The sequence below is a fragment of the Alosa alosa genome, chromosome 22, assembly GCF_017589495.1.
Source record: "Alosa alosa isolate M-15738 ecotype Scorff River chromosome 22, AALO_Geno_1.1, whole genome shotgun sequence".
NCBI lineage: Eukaryota > Metazoa > Chordata > Actinopteri > Clupeiformes > Clupeidae > Alosa > Alosa alosa.
Genome location: NC_063210.1, coordinates 16,726,164 through 16,746,162, shown reverse-complemented (window position 1 = coordinate 16,746,162; position 19,999 = coordinate 16,726,164). Strand labels below are relative to the sequence as shown.

General features: G+C 41.4%; 1 protein-coding gene across 1 annotated transcript in view; it reads left to right on the top strand.

Moving 5' to 3' along the window:
- Positions 1-3,970: 3,970 nt before the first annotated feature.
- Positions 3,971-19,999, top strand: part of lrp2b (low density lipoprotein receptor-related protein 2b) — a gene marked incomplete at its 3' end in the record, with an annotated part of 66,824 nt that continues 50,795 nt past the window's right edge. Inside the window, exons 1-13 of the mRNA XM_048234043.1 lie at positions 3,971-4,177; positions 6,903-7,013; positions 8,981-9,103; positions 9,958-10,074; positions 10,890-11,000; positions 11,089-11,205; positions 11,651-11,767; positions 12,053-12,196; positions 16,922-17,038; positions 17,551-17,679; positions 17,941-18,110; positions 18,416-18,639; positions 19,241-19,450. Of these exons, the coding sequence (XP_048090000.1) occupies positions 4,111-4,177; positions 6,903-7,013; positions 8,981-9,103; positions 9,958-10,074; positions 10,890-11,000; positions 11,089-11,205; positions 11,651-11,767; positions 12,053-12,196; positions 16,922-17,038; positions 17,551-17,679; positions 17,941-18,110; positions 18,416-18,639; positions 19,241-19,450 (1,757 nt within the window). The remainder of the gene's footprint in view (positions 4,178-6,902; positions 7,014-8,980; positions 9,104-9,957; positions 10,075-10,889; positions 11,001-11,088; positions 11,206-11,650; positions 11,768-12,052; positions 12,197-16,921; positions 17,039-17,550; positions 17,680-17,940; positions 18,111-18,415; positions 18,640-19,240; positions 19,451-19,999) is intronic.

Below are 19,999 nucleotides of genomic sequence, written 5' to 3'. Positions count from 1 at the left end.
GTTGCAACTCTACACCATTGGGTAAAGTTGGTGGTCAATGTGCATCACACACACATGGGTATATGGTTTCATGTGGAATGCAATACTCACAAAAATGTAATGTCTTTGATGATGACTGATAATTTAGCCTGCAGTTCAATCTGTTAAATTATAGCGATCATTTTCAAATAACACAACATCTTATTGCACAATTGAATAGCGTAAATGGGATTGAACTGGAATTATAGCTTTGTCTTTGACTGTAGCTCATAACATGCTACTTACATGCTACAAGATACTTTTTCTCTGAGTATAGGGTTGGGGCCCCATTACAGAAACTGGTAACACTTTATAATAACTACACACTATTAAGCATTTGTTAACTATTACTAAATCCTGTTCCTCATTTGTAAAGTATTGATCCGTTAATTCTCATCAGCAAAGCATTTGTACACATAGTTATAGTAAAGGTTTGTTCATAGTAAATAAGTGGATGGCACAACATTCCTCAGGATGAGAATTGTATTGGCCATCAAAGGTTTAAATGTGTATTGAACATTAGGACTGAACAGTGATGCAGTGGTAAATATTAAGAGAAACTACAATTAATCTGACTCCATAAAACTAAGAACTTGACCTCAAATAATTACCAAGTACTTTATCAACTATATCAGAGTAGTAGCATGGCATACGAGAAGAAATGTATAAATGGTGGTTGAATTAACATTTTATTTACCAGAGAGAGCAAGACCTCCTCCAGAGAGAGAGAGGCCAGAGAGAGCAAGGCCTCCTCCAGAAGATATGAGCATGCAGGGCAGAGCCTAGTCAAAGACAGGAAGTAGAATAGAAGAGAACAGAAGGAAAAAGAATCTTTGTTCATCTCCTTATATCTAAAACAACTTAACATATTAACATATAGACGGCATCCATCTGGAATCACCAGGGCATCTCTCTTATCTGAGAGCAGGGGGTGTGTCACAGCCACACCAAGCTCTCCATCAACCACGCCCACTCTTGACTCTACTGAAAACACTGCTTCCCGCTCACTCTCCCCTGTCTACTAACAGGCCACACCTGCCCTCGTTGTCCCTCGTTTGTCCTAATTGCCAGCACTATGTAAACCCCTGTGTTTGTTCACTCATTGTCTGGCTTCACACTGAACTACACGGACTTCAGCTCCTTGCTGCGTGAATCTTGCAGAGAAGAAACCCACGAGTTAAGTTGACTTTTGTGTTTGCCTTTTGGACCTTTGCATTTCTGTGACATCGTTGGACTATTGCCTTTTCTTATTGACTATTCCCTTTGAATTGATCCAGTAACTCCTATGTTTGAAACTACTCCTTCCTCTGAGAATTAAAGAGTCCTGTTTTCAGTTTCTATGTTTTGAATTTCTGCAAACCAACAAGTAAAATCTCAGAACTTGACTTCTCTGTGCCTTGAGTCTGTGTCTCGTAACAGGGTGTTGGCGTAGCTCATCAGAGCGGGCATCACATATCCCAGGTTACATAAACATCATATGCATTAACTTTACTGTTCTACAACTGACAATACTGTATTTCTCGCATGGAGAATTTAAAAAAATAGCAGACACAAGCAGATTATAATTTCTCCTTTGTCAAATACAGTATAGTTAGAGTTCGGGTATTTTCCTGTGGTCCAGGAGAGAACCGGGACTGAATTAGGCCCTCAGTTGGGATGATGAGAACCTATAGGCAGCTGATACCAGGGACTTTCTAGTTTACTGTATGTATAAATGGGGGTGCTACTGATTACAAAAGCTTTCGTCAATGAGAAACCTTTCCACTGGTTTAGGCATGCAAATTGCTGGCCTTATATAAGTCTATCTAAAATATGTTTAGAAATTGTTTTAATAAATGATGCAATAATAATTTGTTAATAAAGTATTATTTCAATTATTTAACAGTTGTTACACATGCACTAATGATTAGTTATGGTGTGCATATATGTTTTATAAACCAATTCATCATACTATAATTCATGATTAACTCAGGAGTTACAAGTGGTTGTGAGTTCATCTGAAGTGATGCCTTACAACACATTTACAAATTAGTTGTAAAGGTTATGTTTACATTTATTCATTTAGCAGACGCTTTTATCCAAAGCTACTTACACTTGACAGTTAAATTAAAGGCCAAAGGCGCAACAGTGGAGGCTGGAAATTGAACCCACAACTTTTCAGGCTACTGCATGCTAGTCCAGCTCCTTATTGTTATGGCTGCCTGTCTCTAGCTCCAAAATCTGGATTGTGAGGACACATACTCCCACAATGCAATACATAAACCACAATTATGAAAAACACCTGCGTATAAAACAAGCAAAAAATCCCCCCAAAAAATCATGTCATTTCCCCTATTTCTACGGATATTTTTAACAGTGCAGAGCACACATGTCGGTCATAGCAAATGTAGTTGGTGCTTCTCGGGAGAGGACTGATCATGCATTAAAATAGAAGGGATCACGGGAGTACACAGATATTGAAGTTGCTTATTTTTGCTTATTTTTAAATTCATTTTGAATTAATTTCTTTTTTTCGAACGGTGCAGGAAATGCACCATTCAAAAATAAAAAAAATAAACAACTTCAACATCTGTGTACTCCGGTGATGCCTTCCTTTTCACTCACTACGTAGCCTCACAGAGGTAGTGGGGTAAGGAGGCTCTAGCGCTAATGGCTGTGATGGTGCCACCATCTCTGGGTGAGGGTGATAAATCTGTCCGTGCCTCCTGACAGAGCAGGTCACTGCGCAAAGGCTGTTGCAAATGGCCATCTGTGATGACCGGCTGTGGTCTGTGGTCTTCTGTACCTTTTTTAAAAAAAATGATGTATTGTTGCAGCGTTCTTGCATTGACGCTAAGGTCAGGCCAATTCACATAAGTTTTATAATAAACCGATGATATGACAGCATAGCACAAAATAGTACATTTGTCACAAAAAAAGTGAAATATTGGGTAATTATTTATAATAAGGTGTGTAAACTAACCATTTACAAGGTATTAATTAATGGTTTGTTAGCCAGCTACTATCATGAGTAGTTTTTACTTCAAACATATTGTAAATGCTTGGTAAACTATTACTAAATGGTTTGGTAACCCTTTACTATCACTTGATAACATAAATAAAATACTTACAAGTAGTTTATAAAAATGAGTGACTTATAAAACTGCTTATAAGGGCCTTAATGTTATATAGGCTTAGTAATACCTTGTAAATTATTAATTAAGCATTTACAATATGTTTGTAAATTACTTATAAACTACTTGTGAGTAATTTACTGATAGCAAATAGCTAACAAACCATTCATGAATACCTTGTAAATAGTTAATGCACCTTATTATCAGGGCTGTAGTGGTAAAATAAAAGGTGGGTAAACTATGAATTTTATGATCTCGGTGAGGTGGACTGTGCCATGCGGTATCGGATTTTTAAAAAAGGTGTACATATTGTGAATGTGGATAATACAGTGTGATTTTTGAATGTGGATAATACAGTGTGATTTTTGAATGCAATTGGTGAATAAACTCTTTTGAGAGATGGATAAGGTCTATTTCTGAAATTTCAGAGAGAAGATGAACTGCGTTTTACTTGCGTTTAGCCTCCGCTACATCCCTGCTTATTATAAAGCGTTACCAAATATTGTTGTGTGCGTCAACTTTACAACATGGAGTCAATTTCAAATATGATTTCATAGGAGTAGGCCTAAAATTATACATACAAAAAAGAACACACAACTCATATAATGACTTGACAGAAGATGAATCGCCCAAGCTCCCACAAAAAGCACTATGAAGAGGATCCTGCTGATGTTTATGACAGTAAAAAGTTAATCTTAGATGAAGGTCATGTTAAAGAGAAAACCATAAAACGTTGCATTCTGGAGGTTACTCTTCGCCTCTGTCAGGCTTAAGTTTGCTACTGTAAGTCCGCTTTGGGTCATATAACTCTATCCCCAAAGGAAATGATCAGACACTCTCCATCAGACACATAGATCAAAGGGCTCAAACCCGTTCACAGCCTGAGTGTATCAGACCACAGCATTCCTCATTAGGCGGATGTTGCTGCTATAACAAGTATTATCATCGATTGCTACTTGGAAGACGGCTGGATCCCAAGATGGGCCTTGCGGGGCTACATATAGTTGTTTTTTTCATCCTATGTCAGAACCCTCTTCTTACTAAAGGTATGTATTACAAGATGTGCCATGTTCAAGTAGAACTCCATGCTGTGAATGGACTATGGTTATGATTATTGTTATGGTTTTAGTTGCTTGGCTGATGCTTTAATCCAAAGTGATTTAATTAGAACAGTAGTAGTAGTAGCACTAAAAACAACTAATAAGTAACTAATGTGTAATGTTTCTATGGACCCTTTCAAGAGAGTTCCATTATCAGCATCATAGTTGGCCCGACAAGACTTCCTTTTTAACATTCCATACGTTATCTTAATGCAGAGGAAGTAGATTGGGGCCTAAATAGAACGTTCAAGCATTGTTTTTGTTTTTATTGTTGAAAGGGTCTATAGTATTTACAGTTTACAATACATTGTCTTATCTGAACCAGTCTGTCTTTGAAATCTGCTGTGTTTCCTTGCATTGCCTTTTAAATTTCACAGGAACGATGCATGTATGTACATAGGATTAGGAATGTGTACGTGGCTAAACTCTTAAGATTCTTAAAACCTTACAATCTCGCCATAATTTACTGGACATCATTTTTTATGGATATTGAAATTAATTACTTAGTTGACTGCTCAATTGTTACATCTTTTTTTTACTGTTTTCACATAGTCATTATGTGACTTTGGAAGGATGCAAGCATTTTTAGCAGGTTAACTATTAATGTGTGTCGATGAAGATTTGAAACAAATGATTTAGTACACTTTGCCTTTTGCAATGACAGGTATTGGTTTAGATACTTCATCACCTGAGTACATCTTGACCTTTAACCATAGATGCACTTGAACTCACACTTAAACTGGCATGGTATCACTTTAATATGGTGCAATTTGTCAATCGTAACTAAACCACTTAACTAAAATTTACTACAATTGCCAAACTAATTCAATATTTTAGTCTCACATTCCACGTCATGTTAGGATAAACCTTTCATCGCCTCTTCTGTGCTTATAAAACCCTACAGACCATACATGCCTGAGACTAGTCATGAGATCGATCATATATGTAAAAAGATAAAAGGCCTTTACTACGCCAAATCACAAGAGAAAAGGTTCAAATGGCTGCCAACGGAAGCCATACAGACCCCCATAAACACGGTTACTGATTCATCCTTGTTATTTCTACCTGCATATAGTCATCTGTGGAATATATCTAATAAACTTAACGTGTTTGAGCCAGATATAGGATTTCAAGCTGTAGCAAGAAAGTCACATCTGACGGACTTAGTACTCCTAACCCACCAGAGTTAGGAAAGATGAATTGTAATGGTGGTGAAGTGTAACGACTCATCAATAAAGTCTGAATGTGCTGTTTCATCCAAAAGTCAGGGCAGGGGTCCCCAACCTTTTATGTACCATGGACCGGTTTGATTCCCATTTTCCTTTCACGGAGCGGGTCGGGGGTTCCATGTTCCATATGTGTTGTGCATGCATTACTTGAAAAGAACTAGCTCCAGTTAACAGTGAAGGTAACAAACTCTTAAAAATGTGAAAAACGTGAACTTGAAGAAGTGAAAATTGAACAATATGAACTATGAAAATTGAACAACTTGAAGCTACATCTATCAAGTGTGAACATGCTTAACAAAATAGGCTATGGGAACAAAACATGGGAACTAAACGTGCATTACAAATATAATCAGTGGGAGCCCTGTGCTTGTTTCCCTGCAACAAGAAGGTTCCATCAGGGGGTGATGGAAGACAGTGACACGGTCCCTCAGTGTGTTTGAAATGTCCAGTCGATTGCGCAATTTGGTCTTAGTTGCAGTCATTGCAGAAAACCCGGCCTCGCATAGATACGTGGTGGGAAATGGTAGCAACGTTTTCAGCGCTTTTACGGCTATCTCGGGATATTCTGCTTTGTTTTTGATCCAAAAACCCGCCAGAGAGGTTTCCTCATACTCTTAAGACCACCGTCATTTTCAATTTCGATCAACTGCTCTTCCTCCTGCGCTGACAAGTTATGACTATTCGGGATATTGACAAATGGGTTACGGACCCACTCATTGGTTTGCCGTGGATCTTTGGAGGATGGGAAGTAGCCTAACGCTCAAACTCATTTGAAAGCGCAACAAGGTGATCGTGCACCAGCTGCGAGAGAAAAGGCCCTGCCTCAGTCTCTCCCAAAACCCCCACTACTGTTTGGAACATATCAAATACACCCGTCCCCATTCGTCCCCACAAATCAAGCTTGGCTTTAAATGCAGCTACTTTTTCTGCCAGTTTAAAGACAGTCGTCATTCTCCCCTGGAGTGACAGGTTGAGGTAATTAAGCAACCCGAATATGCCACACAAGCGAGTTTTGACACCCAGTCCTCCTCACTAAAATGTGCAGCGGTGACTTTTTTTTCTGTAAGAAATCTCTGCAGCGGCTCTCGAACACTCTGGCCAGTGACCTGCTAAAAATGCTTGTTTTTTGTTGCTCATTCTAGCAGTTTAGCTAACTTTGTGTGACACTACCGTTCATTTAGAGGACTATCAAATTGATGTCTGATGTCTTACCAACATGGTTTTTGAAATCTGACTTTCAAGTTTATGACAGCCGTGTACATTCAAACATGTGCTACTTTACAAGGTGTCAGTGATGTCTAACACCCTCTAAGGCTGCCCTTACCAAACAAGTAACCTGCACTCACAAAGTGAACCTTTCCTTTGCTAATCTGCTATTTTCCTGAGGCAAGAGTCTCCACAGCTCCGACTGACTAACTGACTGGTTCTGTCTGTTACTACAGGCCAGTGTGACAGCACACAGTTTCAGTGTACTAACGGCCAGTGCATAGACCAGAACTGGAGGTGCGATGGAACTAAGGACTGCACCGACGATTCGGATGAGCTCAACTGCCGTGAGTCGCAGGGCTTCACTCATCACTGCCACATCCCTGATACTGCTTTCTGCTCATACACACACACACACACACACATGGTATATGGTACATGTGGTATATGGTAAATTAACTGAATTGATATAGCTTTTCTATTCATCAGAGCTCTCAAAGCGCTTTACAAGTCCATGGCTCACATTCACACATTCAGACACACACATATCGACGGTGGAGCCTGCCCTGTAAAATGCCTGCCTACACGACAGGAGCAGTCTGGGGTTCAGGGCTCGAATTACGTGGGAGCCAGAGGGAGCCGAGATCCCATAGAGTGAGGACTGGCTCCCATGAAAGCAACAAAGTCAAAAACCTGAGGGGGTCTCTCATATCTGAAGGTGTCTGGCATTGTAATTTAATCTTAAACAACCGCTCATTATCGATCCCTGTGCGATCTCTTACCATTAAAGACGTTAAATTAAAATATAGGCTACTACGGGACGTAGACCCACACTACGCTCTTGAACGCAGCATGACACTTTACCACCACACCACTAGACTATATGAGCAAACCGTATCGATTTGACAGCACTCGCAAATCTGAAGAAGTCACCCTGCTTTGATGTGAGTGTTTTGTCTATTTGCATAGGCGTTCATTGGGCTAGCCTACATGGTTTGATACATGCTGAAAAGTCTTGTTTGCTGTTGAACTTGCGCTTCACCTATTCTATGTTGATTGACAAAGCCATAAATTATGGCCCATAATGCAGCCTACAATGATTGTGTTGTCTGATGATCTAGCTATCCTCTGACATTCAGAGCTCCGGAAAGTTCCCAGCTATTTTGAAACACCTGTTAGCAATCTCTGATGTCGGAATCTTCAATGGCTACCCGACAATATCTCAGTGCAAACTCCAAAATTGTTCGTCTATTAATTTTACACGGTTCAACACATTAGCCTAAATACTAGAACATAGTTTGGCTGGCTTTATTCATTTCTGCCAGTTAGTGCTTTTCCCCCTGTGTATAAGTTACACTACATGCATTATTGTGTTTGACACTGAGGATAGCCTATCTGAGACGGTGGTCTGGTTTAAATGAGTTACATTGTGAAATTGAGAATGGCACAGACTAAATCGTTTAGTCTATTTCTTTGTATTGTGAAATTGGAATGAGTTATGGACTATTACAATCAATAATATGTTGAAATTAATTAAAAGTAATCAATTTCTATGAAAAATCTATGTCTGTTGTGTGCGTGTGTCAAGGTAAAGCCTAGGCCTACCGTATATATAGCCTACTGTACTTTAAAAAAGCCACTTTGCGCCTAGGCTATTTCATTGTATCGCCTTGTTAGGCTATGCGCGGGGTGTGCCAACCTTTTATGAGATAGAGAGACCCCCTTAAAGACAAAACGATAATTCGAGCCCTGCTGGGGTTCAGTGTCTTACTCAAGGAAACTTTGACAGGGACAAGGGGAACCTGCAACCCTCAAATTGCAGAACGACTCCCTCGAATTGGAGGTTCAAAGTACACTTTCACAATTATCTGTACATCAGCGACTCACTTGTGGGTTGTGTGAAGTGCAGTGATAGTTTGCTCTTTAGGGAATGGGGTGGGTGGTTGAAGTTACTAGTTCTTCGAAGTGTTATTCATCTTTGCAGCACAAGCGAGCTGGTGTAAAATGAAGCCCTTATGGTGCACAGAATGCCCTTCAGACTTGTGGATGTGCCAGTCTGCTGGACAAATGGTTTGAGGGCCAGTCCTGCAGTGGCTAAGGGGCTAATGGACTAGCATGCAGTAGCCTGAAAAGTTGTGGCTTCAATTCCCGTTGTGCTTTTGAGCAAGGCACTTAAAACTCCCAGTTGCTCTGGGGAGAATGTCCCTTGTAATATAATTTACATATGTAAAATATGAAAGAAAAGAAAAAACGCTCACAGTGTTTTTGAAAAAGGCAACACTCACAGTGTGTGTGTGTGTGTTTTTGTTTGCAGCGGCAGCCTCGTGCGGCTCTCAGCAGTTCCAGTGTGTGACGGGGGGCGAATGCATTTCGCTGGCGTTTGTGTGTGATGGAGAGAACGACTGCATAGATGGCTCAGATGAACAGAGGGCCTGCAGTGAGTTGGATGGATTGAGCACACACACACATATCAATACACACACACACACACACACACACACAAAATATGATAAGATAAGGGAATCTACCACCAGCTGTTAAAATGCAAAAACATTATTGTGACTAAAAGGTGCAGTCAGTGATTGCACACGATTTCAAACCCATAACATTTTTTATAAGGCAAAATGTGACTGTCCTGTATGTAAGCTAAGTACGAGGCAGTCAAGGAATCCACGGCCCTGATGAAGACTCTTACGAGTCGAAACGTGTAGGCGTATCCATTAGAATAAAGGATTTTTAACTTGATCAGTGAGCCTTGGTTTCTTTGACTACCTCATGCATATAGTAGCTTACATACAGGACAGTCACTTAACTTCTGTTGTCCGCGCTCGAAGAGCACCTGATCTTATTAAATAGTTATTTGGCACCACGCAGCACTCGCCCTCTCCTATCTTCCCAGAACATTTTTTTTCACATTCAGCAATCATATCTTCATGATCCACTAGCTGCTTATTCTGTGAGCTCTGTAAAAAAAGGGGAGGGAACCTGTCCCCTGTATGGGAATGCTGGAGGTAGGGGTGAGCTACCTCTCTGGTCCTTGGTTGAAATGTAATGTATGTTGTTGTTTTGGACAAAAGTGTCTGCTAATAATTTTAAATATAAACATAAACAAACCTGTCTTCCTGCGCAATCACTGACTGCACCTTTAATTGTGCATGATGCACTGCAGTAAAGAGTAAAGAAGTAGAAAGTAAAAGTGTTTTGCACTTTAACAGTTGGATTTTTTTTTGCTGTTTAGTCAGGAAGTCCAGACAGTGATGTGGGTTCATTTCCGCTCTCTCTATCCGACAGATGGCCAGACATGTGGTCCACACCAGTTCAGGTGTCAGGAGGGCCAGTGCATCCCACAGCAGTACCGGTGCGATCACGTGAAAGACTGCGTGGACAACTCGGACGAGACCAGCTGCAGTGAGCTGCTATTTCAACCTTTTCATTTGGTCTATATAGTTGAAGGCTACATAAAAACATTTGATTAACTTAATAAACAGTTCCATGAGGGACATGAGGGACATCCAGTTTTCACATGTTACATATGTTTCATATTACATGATATTTTCATGTAGCTTGGGTGACACACACACACACACACACACACACACACACACACACACACACACAGAGACACACAAACACACACACACACACACACACACACACACACACACACACACACACTAACAGACCCAGACACACATGCGTAGACAGGGTTCAAGTTAGTTCGATATATTATTATGATAAAAGATTGGAAAAAAAATAATTTGGAAATTTTACTACCAACAGGCAAGGTTAGTCATGTCAGTCTGAGTTGTAAAGTGATTTGGTCTGTCTGAGACAAATGTTCCAATCTTGTTCTTATTAAAGTATGTAATTTTTCCTTGCTTTATGCGATGCCTGTTGTGCACATTTGCATCATTAAGCCATAAAGTTCACTTGTATCATTGTCAAATGCAAGTTATGCATTTTTTTAACAAGACTTTTTTAATGAGTTTGTTTGACTTTGAACTCACCAAAGAGTCTGTCATACATCTTAGGCTTATGCCACCAACAAAGATGCCATTCACTTTTTAAGTCACATAGAGTAACCAGCATTTTTACATTCAACAAGGCTTTAACTTTATGCCATGTTACCTTAGCCACCATGAGAACCGTTACCCAGCGGTAAATATAAATGTTTTAACGAAAGCAACAACATTCTCTGTAAAGCACTCTTTTGTTGCACACAGACTACCCGAGCTGTCCAGAGAAAACGTGTGCCAATGGTGCCTGTTACAACAACACACAACACTGCAACGGACTATTGGACTGCAGAGATGGATCGGACGAGTACAACTGCAGTAAGTTATCAGTTCAGATGTCAGGGTGAAAATAGGAAAGATACTGTTGAATTGGCTGATTTAACCATTCGTACCATGTCCTCCTCAGCAACGGAGCACTGTCCACTCCATCAGTACCAGTGTGCCAATGGCTACTGCATCCCCATGTCATTCGTGTGTGACCACTGGGACGACTGTGGTGACCATAGCGACGAAGAAGGTTGTGGTGAGTAGGCCGTAGATCATTTCTCACCGTCACTTGATCTATAAAGGGAATAGGCAAACTTTATAGACAGAGAGGACATCAAGCTAACAGCAACATTTAGTGATCTTTAGACATACACTGAACATTCATTTCGACAGCAATAAAGGAAGTTGCAGTAATTGGTGGATACTTTGTCACCGTCATTGATCTATAAATGAATAGACAAACTTTATAGACTGAGGAAGTGGGTTTAGACATGCAATGAAAGTAAAATGGCTATTTACAGAGTATGAGAGCAACATGGGTCTTTAGACATAGCCTACAATGAACGTCAAAAGATCATGCTATACATTTCAACCGAGATGAAGATGGTTTTGGTGGGTAGGCTTTGGTGGGTAGAAGATGGTTTAGGTGGGTAGACATGCATTGAACATAAATAAAGTGTTATATATTCATGTCAACACAGCGTATCAGAGCTGCAGCGGGTCACAGTTCACATGTACCAGTGGCCGATGCATCCCGCAGGACTGGGTTTGCGACGCCTTCAATGACTGCGGAGACTACAGCGATGAAAAGGGATGTGGTGAGTAGTTCTTTCACATCGCAATTTCACACTAATGTCGTGGACACCATAAGGTGCATTGACGCGTGCTGTCTGTTTAGAAGTTCAGACTTCACTGTGTTGACAGCGTAGCCCAATTTGTTTCATGCCAACCTCAGCAGACAATGAGCTGGACGCTTGAACTTTGCCCTTGTTAACTTTTTTTACAGGAGCTTTTTAGAAATTCAGTCACGAAAACTCGTGAAAACTAACTTGTGTTTTTCGTGTGGGCGTCTTTGAATGGTGTGTGTGAAATCTGATTCCCAGACGGTCATGTGAGAGACTGTTACCCCGGTGAGTGGCCGTGCCCGGACTCGCCTACCTGCGTGGCCATCAGCAAAGTGTGCGATGGCCGTCCTGACTGCCCCGGTGGCACAGACGAAGCCAACAGCACAGCCCAGCTGACCTGTGGTGAGTTCCTCCTAATACCCCCCACAGCTCACATGTCCTGGGTGGTGCAACTAAAAAAAACAGTAGGCACGGCTGAAGTGCCCTTGAGCAAGGCACCTAACCCCTCACTGCTCCCCGAGTGCCGCTGTTGTTGCAGGCAGCTCACTGCGCCGGGATTAGTGTGTGCTTCACCTCACTGTGTGTGCTGAGTGTGTTTCACTAATTCACGGATTGGGATAAATGCAGAGACCAAATTTTCCTCACGGGATCAAAAGAGTATATATACTTATACTTATACTTACTTATCTCCAAAAATCTAATCTATATAGCATGCTATGTCCGAAGCTGGGCAGTGGGTTCACTATATATTTTAGGACAAATATCTTCCACTAAAGCTCCAGAGTGGTATCTGTATACTTTCTATATTGTAAATGCTATATTTAACTGCACTGCACAGTGTATGTCAACATACCCAGGGTTCATGTGCAGTGCTGGGCCCCCTGAGTCATTTAGGATTCGTTCTGTTCCTGTTCCCCACCAACTCACCGTCTACACTAGCCTGACGAGCCAGACCCACATTAAAATGTAGCCCTGGCCTACGGGCGCGTCTAGATTTCTAGGCTATGTCTACACAGTAGGTGTATTTACCACATTGGTCATTGGCCAATCAACAACCTTTACATTTATTCATTTAGCAGATGCTTTTATCCAAAGCGACTTAGCCATGACAATTATATTACAAGGGGCATTGTCCCTGGAGATCTAGCCTGACGAGCCAGATCCACATTAAAATGTAGGGTCTGGGCACTCACCGTTCGCAGTGCTCAGTCCGAGGGGCGGGATAATCAGTTGTCTTTCAAATTCCCTCTGCACGCAATAGGACAGCGGCAGCGCTATGATCGAGTCCCATGCGTTTCCCACCAGCGGAGCTAGTTGGCTAGTTCAAACGTTTGGCAACTTAATAAAAGCTTAACTCGTGTCACACTGTTCGCCAGCAGCAACAACCATCTTTTTTGTTTTCAAGTAGCAGGGAATTCAAGCCAAACCGTTGCAACTCTGCCATCAATCATTATGTTAAGCCCACCTAACGACTCTATACACGATTTAATTTGCCTGATTAAGTTTCGATTTCTGGAGCTCACAAGCCAACGGAGAGTTGCTAGACTAGCCCTGGCAGTAAATGTAATTGGCTGCCGCTAGATTTCTAGGCTACTGGAGATCCTTAGGTCGGAATGAATGACCCCCCCACCCCGGTCAACTTTAACACAAGGTGCTGAGCACAGGGAACACTGAGAAGCTCATTGCAGTCTTTTACAGAAATGTAATTGAGTGCAATTCCATTGTGACCTTCACATTAACTCTGAGTCACATTTTATGACACAGTAGCATCATTTTATTGTTTTCTGTCACGTTTTGCTGCCAGTAAACCTGGTCGCAGTGGTTGGGATTTTTGCCAGTGTTTCAGTCATAGGCACCGGAAGCACAGTGGCCGGGGGGGGCCTCACTTTTGGCTCAAAATATCTTTTAATAAACAAAATCATCCACGAAAAAAAAAAAAAAACTCCGCGCAAAAAACGGAGAGAGGTGTGAACCATTATAGCGGTAGTAGCCCGCGTCTAATATAGCCTAAAGCTATTTGTGCAGCGTCACTGTTGAAAAACCTTAAACTTTCTGCCCATGGGTCAAAACCGATGAGCAAAACACCAGCAGAGCGCCCAGGCAACACCCCCAGGGAGCAGACAGCGCTTCACTTTGAGACGTTCATTCTCAATCAAAGCAACATGTGTGGAGGGATGGATTTGAAATGTAGCCAAATACAATAACATTTATTCAGGTCTGGTATGATTGATTGTATTGTAAAGTTCCTGAGTTAAGCGTAATGTCCTCCTGTACATCGGAGACTCCAACTCTACAGCTCCAGCTGTCACCTCGGGATGGCTTCAAATTGTGCTTTCAATGTATCTGCGGCCTAGGCCTACTGTTTGTTTATTCTCCAGAGGCAGTGGTTGTCATTAGCCTATGGACCCTTTCAAGAGAGTTCCATTATCAGCATCATAGTTGGCCCCACAAGACTTCCGTTTTAACATTCCATATGTTATCTTAATGCAGAGGAAGTAGGTTGGGGCCCAAATAGAACGTTCAAGCATTGTTTTTGTTTTTATTGATGAAAGGGTCCATATTAATTGTGAGCAATTATTGAAGTTATGAATCTGTTGGATAACCACATTAAGCCTATTGCGCGACATGAGATTAAATTAATATCATGCGCAACGTGATATACCCGAAACATGTAGCATAATCTACCAAGCCTTCGCAAGGTTTGTATGATATCACTTAAGATTACCAGCAATGTTCAAATAGACCAGGGTAACCTATTTATTTTTTATTTTCTGTGTCCCCGTTTCCCAAAACCACATTTGCTGATGCGAACTTCTGCTGACAAAAAGGAGGCTGCATTTCGTGTGGACATCTTAATGCAGTTTAAGGGTGATTTATGCTTCTTACTTGTGAGCCTACGTGGGTCAGCGGCAGTCATTCTCGCGTTCTCCTTTACAGCAACAAGACACAATTCCTCATAGCCTCGCCCTTTACTCATTGTCTTCATCCTTTTCCCCCCTTTTCAAAAATTGTGATATTCATACTCAAGTCATTCGCGTTCTGTCTCCCTGTACTTTGGAGACTCCTCTGCAACTCCAGCTGAGGGCCAGTGGTTGTCATTAGCGTATAGTAAAATGTGAACGATTATCAATGATATGATAATACTGCTATGATGATACTGCTTTTATTGCACAACTGAGAATTGGGCTATTAATCGGTTACAAGGTGCTGTCATCTATCCGAAACATCTACTAAGCCTTCTCTGGGTTTGTTGGGTGGGTATTGCAATGTTCAAATAAAGCATGTTACCTATTTCATTTAATTCACTTCTGTGCGCCTTGTGTGATATCACTCAAGTCTTGCTTTAGTTAATTAGCAAGTTACTACCAGAAGCTCAAAAATGCCGTCATGTAAGCTACTTTCTAAATATTCAACATAATCGGAAGCAGCTGCAATTGTAACAGGACATTTTGAAAGAGACCTGCTGCGTCTACTTTGATAAGCAGCGTCATGAACCGCACTCAAATACGGTAGGCCCTATGTTTTGTTTAACTTCAAATAACATAGGCTTTGTCTGTCCACTTTTGAAATTACATGCGGGGCTGAACCCCTGCCAAATGCGTTTGTGGTCCTATCATGTGGTCATTACAAAAAAGTAATGTATTAGGCCTACACATTACTCGCTACTGTAAAAAAAAAAGTAATCTATTGCATTAGGCTACTTCTTTACTCTCTATGAGGATTAACAAGTTACACTAGGCTACTTTGTTGAAATGTTTCTATGGACATTATAGATATCGTCCCCTTTTATTTATTATTTAATTAATTACAGTTGTGAAACATTAGGTAGCATAATCTAGTCCAAACCAAGTTGCGCTGTAGGCCTACCAGGCATTTCTTACAGATAGCTAATCTGCCTTCAAAAGTTAATGAACACGGCACTTCCTAGTGCTTTTAAAAATTGTGCAAGTTCGAATTGCTTTATGGAAGCGTTGCTGCCCAGCTCGCACACATTCCTTCATAAAAGTTGAATGGTGACATGCACACAACTTGCGAAACATTGAACTGCTTTGAGTGAAGTGCGCTTGCCAGTTGCGTTCCTTCTGTCATTAATAGCCTAGATGCTCTTCTTCACACTGAAAACAGTGGCAGTCCTAGCTTGTAACACCCTGTTATTTTTTTGGAATCAATTTGTGGTGTGATTGACATCAGACTAGTCATTAGTTAGTTGTGCACTGTTTCCCGCTCAGTAGTAAGGTAATAGCCTTCTCCGATGAGTTTTAGTTATTCGTGTCGCCCTCACCAGAATTCTGAATATCTTTGCTCGCACACTGTAGGAACTGTAATGTGATTACTGACGCGTTGCACCCAACTCTGCTCAGCTACGAGTAGTCTAGAGAAAGAATCTCCAGTGAAGAATGAAGAAGAATTACGCAGGCTATTACGAACGCACACATTTTGTTTGCGCAAGAAAGACAAAATACAGCAGGCGATTTTTTTTTTTTTTGGGGGGGGGTCGTTATCTTGCCTCTGCACTTTTAAACTCGTTCCGGCGCCCCTGGTTTCAGTGCAGTTTTCGGTAACACAAGGTATCTACATAAGGGTGACATGACACTGTAAACATTACAAACAAGTCATAAACGTTTATGCTTTAACGCTTCTGTCACTCTAAAGTGTCATTCGGTTGTTCGGTTGCTGTCATGATTGGGTTAGGGTTAGTGTTCGTGTCAGAGTTATGACAGTGTCATGTGACTTTTATGTAGAAACCTTCAAGTAAAGTGTTCCCATACAGGATGTGACTCTAGTCTATAATAATCTGCCCACCAAGAAGTTTCTCATCCCCAACTACTATTACTGATTATCTGAGTGTGTGACAGGAACCATAATCCATGACCTCATTTATTTGATGAATTGTCATAAAATAAATGAGCTCCTTTCATACAAGATTAAATGTCTGTCTTTTTCTCAGTAGCATTAATAACATTGAAGCAGAGTTAAACGTTTTATTGCGTATTACCTATCCAAGAAAGCAAATTCATTTAGCACATTCATTTAGCATTTAGTATGTTCTCTGCTATTTTATTCCCACATAAATTGACTATTGTGGCTGTGTGGGTAGTTTCTCTCTGATTAACTTTTCTTTCTCAGGTCTTCAGCAGTGCTCTGCTCTCAGTTGCGAGTACCGTTGCCATGCCACCCCACAGGGAGGAGCCTGCTACTGCCCCGATGGCTACATCGTGGCCAATGACAGTCGTACGTGTGTGGGTGAGTGCAGGAGAGAGAATGTATTCTATATTCTGTCATTCAGTTTGACTATCAAGTTGGTTAATTGACGAAAGCATAGCCTATTCAATGTCAAGCATGGGTATTTTAGATGGTTGAGGAATGTTATGCCAGTCCTCAAGGTCAAGGTTACTAGGTTATCTCCCAAGGGAGAAATGTGTTTCGGATAAAAGGTCAAGGCTGCCACAGCCACAATACAACAGACATCACAGGACATACACGTAGAGTAAATCAAAAATACATTATGAATGGGCACACATTCACAACCATCCGTCATGACAAAATCCTACCCATAATCCATCCTGCATAATTCCACATAGCTCCTTCCTTTAATGTCTGTTGAGAGAAATGAAATTGACACTAGTACTAATGTGGTTTCCACTGATGTTCTGCCAGTTGGTTAGATTAGCCAGGTTATGTCAAATCTTCATGACAGTTTAGACGCAGCACACATCAACTTTGTAATGATAAAGCCGTCTGTTGTCTTGCTCCAGATTATAATGACTGCAACATCTGGGGAATCTGTGACCACTTCTGCGAGGACCGTCCAGGGTCGCACCGTTGTAGCTGTGCTGACGGGTACTTCCTGGAACAAGGTCACATATGCAAGGCCAATGTGTCAGGTATACACCACACCCACAAATAAGTGAGCCACTACAGTTTAATTTACAATAAATAATGACTGGAAAGGCTTTATATATCATCTTTAACTCTAAGTGGAGTTATAAGTTAACTGTTTATTAGTTACCGGAGTAGTTAAATGTTGATTACTAAGCACCAGTCACTTTAGTTCTTTGACCTTTTTTTTCTTACTATGTATTTTTAATCAATGGCTTCCTCATCAGTGTCAGCAATTCCATAATAAATTTCCCTTTTCTGTGTAGAGGGACTTCCTCAGCTAATCTTCACCGACGGCCGTGATGTCAGGATGGCGGATATTCATGGGCGGTTCATCAGAACTCTGGTCCAGTCACCGGGCAAAGGTTATGCTGTCGGCGTAGCCTACCACTGGCACAGTCATCGGGCCTTTTGGTCTGACACAAATGTTCAGAAGGTTGGCATCATTATTACAAATGTATTATTTTATGGTTATTATTAACACTTTAGGGAAAGAGCAGCCTCCATTTCATCCCATAATGTCATGCATTTATACACTTGTACACACAGGCCACTATAGTTTAGTGTAAAAGGCCTACATTTCGTTACCCAGTCAGTGTGTGCTTTACTGAGCTTGACATAGAATGTGACACACACACACGCACACACACACACACACACACACACACACACACACACACACACACACACACACACACACACACACATTTCATAAACGTTATGCCTCTTCCCTATCCTCAGGTCTTCTCTATAAATTTCGATGGGAGCGATCAGCAGGAGGTTCTGAGCGAGGCCGTGCACAGTGTCCAGAACATCGCCGTGGACTGGATCAACTTCAAGCTGTACGTGCTGGAGGCACGAGTGGAGCGCATCGATGTGTGCAACTTCGACGGCAGCAACCGCGTCACCCTGGTGGCTGAAAACCTGGAGAACCCACATGGCCTCGCCCTGGACCCCACGGTCGGGTGAGTGCAGTGTCCTCAGTGTGTAGGACGAAGGGCCTGACGAAGATTCTGTGCGAACAAAACGTTGCCTGTTTTTTAGAGATAAATAAAGTATATTTTTGGAGCCTCTACATCAGTGTTTCTCAAAGTGTGGTCCGGGGACAACTGGTGGTTTGCAAGCTACTGTATCCTAAGTGGCCTGTGAGCAGCTACTGTATCCTAAGTGGTCTGTGAGCAGACATGATAAAATATAATATAGATGAGTTGTTTGCAATATTGAACCAACTTGTATGTAAATCCAAACAGTTCTGCAACACTGCCTAAGCTATGCCAGTTTAAATCACATGAATCCTCTGACACAATAAGCAAGGTGCAAAGACAATGAGCAAGGTGGTTCAGTGAGTAGGCCTATTGTGTAATATACTGTTAAAGTAGGTCTTTTTTTAGCTACAGTAGGTGGTCCGTGAGTTTTTTTTTTTTATTGGCTAAGTGATCCTTGGTCTGACAAAGTTTGAGTTGAGACTGTTGTTGACTGTTCTACATTGTGCAGACCTTCTCTCTCTCCCTCTTACACATACAACACAACATTACTAACGTGAGCTTTCCTCTGTCCCCTGTCCAGGTACATGTTCTTCACAGACATCATAGGCTATGGTGACAACGACATGAAACTGGAGCGTGCCTTCATGGACGGCAGCAATCGATTTGAGCTGGTGAAGACGAGGGTTGGCAATCCGAGTGGTGTTACCCTGGACCTGGTCACCAAAAGGGTGTACTGGACAGACGAGCACTTCAACATGGTACAGACTGTTACCTACAGCGGCCTGGACAGGTAGGCGGAGACAAAATTAAGGATGATGTGAGTGAACTTATTAAGATATACTGTATACACTACCAGTCAAAAGTTTGGAGACACTTAGACATTTCCATTCTGCTCCATTATAGACAGAATACCAACTGAGATCATTTATAGATATATATATATATATATATACTTTTTTTGATCCCATGAGGGAAATTTGGTCTCTGCATTTAACCCAATCGGTGAATTAGTGAAACACAAACAGCACACAGTGAACACACAGTGAGGTGAAGCTTAGGTGCCTTGCTCAAGGGCTCTTCAGCCGCGGCCCACTGGTCGGGGCTCGAACCGGCAACCCTCCGGTTACAAGTCCAGATTGCTAACCAGTGGGGCACAGCTGTCCGCATTTGCATTGGTTTTTTACTCAGGACAGCAGTTTTCAGATTACATCACGTGCTTACATAATTGCAAAAGGGTTCCCCAATGTTTTCTTACTTTTTAAAAGATATCAGATTAGTAAACAGAATGTGCCTTTGCAACGTTGGATGATTGGTTGCTGATAACCTGATTAAAGATCAG